The 6,498-nt window shown below is 35.9% G+C and overlaps 1 protein-coding gene across 1 annotated transcript in view; it reads left to right on the top strand.

Moving 5' to 3' along the window:
* The first annotated feature begins 2,130 nt into the window (after positions 1 to 2,130).
* Positions 2,131 to 6,498, top strand: part of TNIP3 (TNFAIP3 interacting protein 3) — a 164,241-nt gene continuing 159,873 nt past the window's right edge. The window contains exon 1 of the mRNA XM_008585167.1: positions 2,131 to 2,162. Within this exon, the coding sequence (XP_008583389.1) occupies positions 2,131 to 2,162 (32 nt within the window). The remainder of the gene's footprint in view (positions 2,163 to 6,498) is intronic.

The raw sequence follows: 6,498 nt of genomic DNA on the forward strand, positions 1-6,498 counted from the left end.
CCACTTGAAGGAGAAGCCCTTTAATTTCTGAGTGTCTTTTTTCTGATTGTCTCCTTTGTTACCGTTCGGTTAGAAAAACACCTCTTTCTGTGGAAATGAAAAGGAATTCTGTTGGAAACAAACTATGGGAAATTATAATTATGCCTGGGACATTGTCTTTTCTGATTATCACTATTTGATATTTTTTGGATAGAATAATAACAAATGTAAAATTCCAGTCAATGAAATTCTATTTAGAAAAAAAATACAATATTTGTTAAAATAATTAATCCCTTTGAGATGATACCTGTCTTGTCTGTTGCCTTGTCTATCTTAAACTATAAAATTTTAAGTCTAGGGATTTCCCTTTCCATATGCCACTTTGGGGATTTACTACCAGAGTTCAAATAATATAATGCCATTGCCTAAGAAATATATTTTATGAGACTTCATTTGTAATGTAAAAATATTTCATATTACTTTAAAAATATATTAGTATTAAAATAAATCTCATTTTATTTCAAACTTGAAATTTCACCTGTACAATGTCAATTATGTAACAATAGAAAATCATGGACTAGGAGTAAAATGGTTTGTCGCTTAATTCTAGATTAGCCTTGAATTAGCCAAGTCATTTGTCCTCTCTGAACTTCTGTTTCCTCTCTTGTAAAATGATGGATATAATTCTTAGAATATTCTCTAAAGTCTCAAATTCTGATATTCCAGGACTCCATGTGTAATTGCAGATACACTGGTAAATTAGCATTTATAAAAAAAAAAATTTAGGAATAATTAGACAATCAAGGACATTTTTAAAACCTTACTATAAATTTATATTATTTAATTTATTAATTCAGTTTATAAAACCTCATCTTTCAGAAATAGGCACTTATTGCCAAGCCACTCTTTATCAGGTAGCATGTCACTTGCTTTCCTCTTTAATGCAGTTGCAGAATTGCATAATATCTCCAAAATGCCACATGAAGAAGCTGGACAGCTTTGCAATTTTGCACAATTAAAAGATAGCTGTCCTTGTTGGTGGTCCAGTTCCTACAACAGTCCTGAAAGTCATTTGCTTTCATGTAGTAACTAGCTACTATGGTGGTAACAGATGACTTTTAAACAGCTGTCACAAGCTGAAAACAAAACAAAACAAGCCACCCACCCATATTATGTACAGACAGCTTGCCAATAGCTGAAATGAATCCCTCTTGGAGCATTTTAACAAACAAATTTTTTTAAATGGTTGTTACAATTAAACAGAAATTCACAAAACTCAGAGAAGTTGGCTTCATGTTTCCCATAGACCTAATTCCCTATATTTTCTATATTAGTGGTTTCCAGGTGCATTTAAAATGTGTTAAGTGCCTGCAGGAATTGGCTTTTTAAAACATGCACAAGTCTTCAAATTTTTCAATCTCAAGATTATACCATAAGCCCCAGGAGGTACTATGCTGTGTTATGTTTGTCCACAGTTTGGTGCTTAAGTTGCAATTAATATTAAATTTAAAAAAAAAATGAAAATGAAAAAATTCTGTATCATAGGCACAGTTTTTCTTTTTTTAATTCCTTCTTTTTTAGTTGTCACATTGCCAGTTTCCTTGTTATCCAGAAAATCATGAAAGTAATCACTAACTCCTATGGGAGAAAAAGCTGGGGCGAGTGGTGTTCTGGGAGGAGAGCTTTTAGGGTTTTGGGGTTCTTAGGCACTCATGGAGAACTCATTCCTGGGCTGTGGCTAATTGAACTACAAACATGTCAGTCTGACAACTTTAACAGTTTATGCCTTATGTGTTGGAATGTCTAGCTTTCTTTTACTTGCTCCTGGACAATTTCTCCCTGTCATGAGACTCTGCCTTCGCTGAAAGACTGAGCCTGTGTTTACACCTGTGTTTACCTTTGATTGAAACTAGGCAGACGGCAAGTTTGTGGTCTGTCTTCTCATGACTGGCAGGGCTAAAAACAAGACGTGAGAATAAAAACATGGCTTTTGATGAAAAATGCACTTAACAGGTGGTTTTCTCCTCTGGTGACTGACAGAGTTATCTTCCCTTGAGACACGCCTGAGCATCATGTCCTCTATGTTTTTGCTTTCAGATTCCAGGTGGACGGCTCATAAACACAAATGAGAAACACGGCGAGAAACTGGTAATGTTCACCAATCAGTCTGAAGATTCTGAAAGGTAATAACATTTTATTTAGTAATTTACTAATAGTAATTTACTAATTAGAGCATGTTTGCTTTCAGACAGAGATGATGAGTCGATTAACATAGGAAGAGAACTATCTTGGTGGAACCACGTAGAGTAGAAAAGAAAAAGACGATGGGTAATGGTGTGGACTATTTAAACACATTTTCTTTTGTTGCTATCTGACAAGCAAGAGTCATGGCAGGTTATGGGGGTTATTTGATTTTTAAAATATTTGGTGAGTTTCCATTGACAAGCATTAGAGCTCAGGATGATTTCTCTTCAACTGAGCAAGTTTTCTCCTGGTAAACAACTCTGTTTCACCAATAAGGTAAAGAAATAGCTTTATTTTTTCTCCTAATTTGTTTCATCTTTAGTTCAGGTATAGGGTGAGAAGTTTACTAAGAACCTTATCAAGAAATTGCTTCCCCAGCCTCTTTCAACATTCCATCACTCTTTCAAGGATTTTCTCAAGCCCCATTCTACTCATTGGCTCAGAGTTATTTCTTTAACTTCTTCTTTGACACCTTTTACGTGCACAGTATTGTGCCAGCTGCTTGCAGAAGATGAATCAGATACTGTCCTCAAGCTGCTTGCACATACCTGAGTAAAATATATGTTCTCATTTTACCTCATAAAAGAAGCACAGATAAACTGCTCTGGGAAGTCAGAAGAAGGTGAGATTTTTAGATATAAGAATAGAGCATGAAGAAGTTGTTTGACCTAATTTCCAGCAAAGAGAAGATGGAGAGAAAGATGGAAAAAGAGAAGTCTTGCCTCCTCAATAAGATTTTATCTACCTTAAGGGAAAGATTCAGCATACAGCAGTATATTCTCCTTGAATATTGGGGGTCTACAATAAGCATTGATCTATTTCATATAACATTCTATGAAATGTAAGTAAAATATAAATTTACATCACGGGAGTTGTCTGAGGATTAACTCATTATATTGACAACCTCTAAGATACATAGATGTTATAGAAACATAAAATAATATGTATGATGTTTAATGATTTCTAGGAAAGGTCATACCCCATTTCCTTTCAGTAGCAGAAGTAAATATTTGGCAAAATTTTACAGTTTGAAAAAAATAAAAGAGGGAAGAAAGGAAAGAAAGAAAAAAGAAAGGAAGGAAGGAAGAATGAAAGGGAGCAACCCATTATTAATACAAAGAGGTAGGGTCACCCCCATTGTCCCCCCATACCCACAAGCCATCTCCTTCCATGCGGAGAATTGTAAGGACTCTGTAAGCCCTGAACACCACTCTGTTGCCTCCTCTTGACAGCAATGCATGTCAATGTTTAGATTCTATTTACCAGTGATAGAAATTACAAATAATTTAGTAGTTAATATATTTTTTTCTGCAGTGGCTAAAACTTTGTATTTCTGAGAAAAAGGGAGAGGGATAGGTCCTTTGATAGTAATCTAAAATGTTCAGGAGATGATTTTCAAGTTAACCTTTAAGGTGTATATGACTTGGGGTCCAGAGGGAAGGACGAGGAGACGAGGCATATTCTACAGTCCTTGCCTCTGTCTCAGTGGAAGTGGGAAAAAGAAAGCAGAAGAGAGATGAAAGCAAACAGGGCAGCAACAGAAGAGCCGGTGCCTGCGTCATTTTTCCCTCTTTCTCTCCTGAACTCGCTCCTCTGGAATGAAAACTCTGTAGGTTCTGCAAGGGTAAAACTTGCCTTCTCTTGAAGTATTGTATGTTGGTTCTATGGTTGCTATACCCAGCTTCCTTTCAAAGAAAAAGTAAAGGAGTGGAGGAAACAACGTTGATTCTCAGTGTGGGGGATTACCAAAGTAAAAACAGTATTTTATAGTTTTTATATTTCCCTTTAAAATAGCCTTGAAGCATGTTGTTTTAAAAGCAGCCCTACTCAGCACGTGAAGATCCTTGGGTCATCCTTTTTTTTGAGTTACTCTCATAAGCCCAGTTCCTTATTTTAACTTTTTCTAAAGCAGATGTTTCCCTGTCCTCACATTTATTTTGAGAAGTGCATTTTTAAAAAGTGGATTATGCATTCAGAAAAGTACAATTATAACTTAGCAAGGAAAACTATTATGATTCATTTTAGCCTGAAGTAGAGCTCATCTCAGAAGAACAAAATGAATCTAAGTTCTCATGAACTGCCCCCTTATCTGGCGCTAAACTCATTCAAGATGGAAGTCATTCGACCTAGTATTAAACATGACCGAATACCATCAGTTATTCATTGCCTTCTGGTACCAATATACTGGTTTTCAGATGCACTAAGGAGCTCTTATGTCTTTTCCTATATTCAAACCATTCAAATGTCTTTATGTAAAACACTGGCATACTTTAAGAATATTAAACAATACTTTTGTCTTTATTTATTTTTTTTTATATGAATAGCACACTCCCTTCCAGATGCAGTATTTAACAGCCAAACAGCTGCTGGCTATTAAAACTCCCTTAAAGCTCCATTTATTTGTTCCTAAAGGGAAGAGAAGTGTAGGGACATTTATGAGGTGACAGGCAGATGTTTTAGTTGGAGCAAGACGATGTATGTGATAAATGAAAACTAAAATGATCATTTGAATGATATCAGCATTTTTGCAATTCTTTTGGCCTCTTTATTTTTAACCACCTTCTTACCTGACCCTAGGTTAAACTAATCTAGAAAGGCAGAATAACAGGCCATTTATATAGTTGCTGACCACACTGGAGATAAGTTAATGCTATTATACACTTTTTCATGAAGACAGAAATCCTTAAAGATTATTTTCTGTCCCTTCATGTTATTTTCTTAGAAGAGAAATCTATTTTGAAAAGCTGAATAAGTATTTTTAATGACACAAAGAACATCATAGATCATCATAATTTTTCTCACAAATTTTACTAATTTGTTTATTTATTGCAATATAAATTTCAGAAATTACATTTCTTTCAATTAATAAACATCAAAGTCACTTTGGGTTTCTGGACAACAGTCTGATTAAGTTTCTTCTCTTTCCAAACTAAGAAAGTAGCCTCTCAACCATGTGTTTATGTGTAATATATTAACTGAAATTAACTTTTCTTGGATGGATAAATTTACAGAGATTTAAGAGAAGGGGCTTTGGGAAAACTTGTGCTTTCCGCCGGGCTCCATAAAGCACATTTCGGAAAAGCCTCTTCCATGCAAACAACACCCATGGGATAAACACCAACTTCCCATTTTCTGAGGCCTTGCTTATACAGAAGGCCCAGAAAGATATCTACAGTGTATCTTTTGTTCTTTTTAAAATATTTTCTGATTGCATAAACTCTTGGATTCAATGTAACAATCACTTGTAAAGCTGTTAGTGTGTGCTAGGAAGTATTTGGGAGACATTGTTGGAAAGAACAACAAATTAGAATTTTCCTTAGAATCAACTTATTTATTTGGGAAAAGCATACTGCCTGCCAGCATGAAATTTGAGTGTCTGGAGACTGGAAATGGGCCAGTTTTTATCTCAGTGGAAATGTCTTTGATAAAAGCTGTGGAGGCACAGAGCTTGCTTGGAGGTCTATGTAGGCCGCAAGCATATCAGAGACAAGATGTAGGCAGTTGAATGAGTTCTAAGTCTGTTCTTTTTGTGTGTGGCAACTGTTAAGGGTTGCTGTCTTTTGGCAGAAGGCTTCAGAGTTACTCCTTCTACTTGGTAATTAAAATGCACGACCCTCGAAGACATACACTGAGTTTCTGTGGCTTGAATATGAAGCAGTTCAAAGCTGATTAACATGATGGAAGATATTGCATTAGCAAAATTCTCATTTACAGCGCAATTTGGAAATACCAAATTCGCAACTCTCTCTGCTACTCTGACAAAAAGTTATGTAAATACATTAGGTGAGGAAATAATGGGAGAAAAAATGAAGGGACACAAGTTTGGAAAATTCAATTTGGTTTTGGTTTGGATCTTTTCTCTTTTATTCCTTCACATAAATTGAAAATTTAAGGCGGCCGGGTGAGGGAGCCATGTGGAGCCATAGTTCTGCTGGCTGGCACCGGGGGGGGGGGGGGGGGGGGCTCACCTACACGATGCTGGTTCAGGGTGCCAGGGCATCACATCACATCAACAGGCTCAAGTACAAAGACCATATGATCATCTCAATAGATGCTGAAAAAGCATTTGACAAAATTCAACATTCCTTCATGATAAAGCCTCTCAACAAATTATGTATAGAAGGAAAATATCTTAACACAATAAAAGCCATTTATGACAAGCCCACTGCCAGTATTATTCTGAATGGGGAAAAATTGAAGGTCTTCCCCTTAACGACAGGAACAAGACAAGGATGTCCACTTTCACCACTTCTATTCAACATAGTACTGGAGGTA

Source organism: Galeopterus variegatus, unplaced genomic scaffold (assembly GCF_000696425.1).
Source record: "Galeopterus variegatus unplaced genomic scaffold, G_variegatus-3.0.2 Scaffold3475, whole genome shotgun sequence".
Classification (NCBI taxonomy): Eukaryota; Metazoa; Chordata; class Mammalia; order Dermoptera; family Cynocephalidae; genus Galeopterus; species Galeopterus variegatus.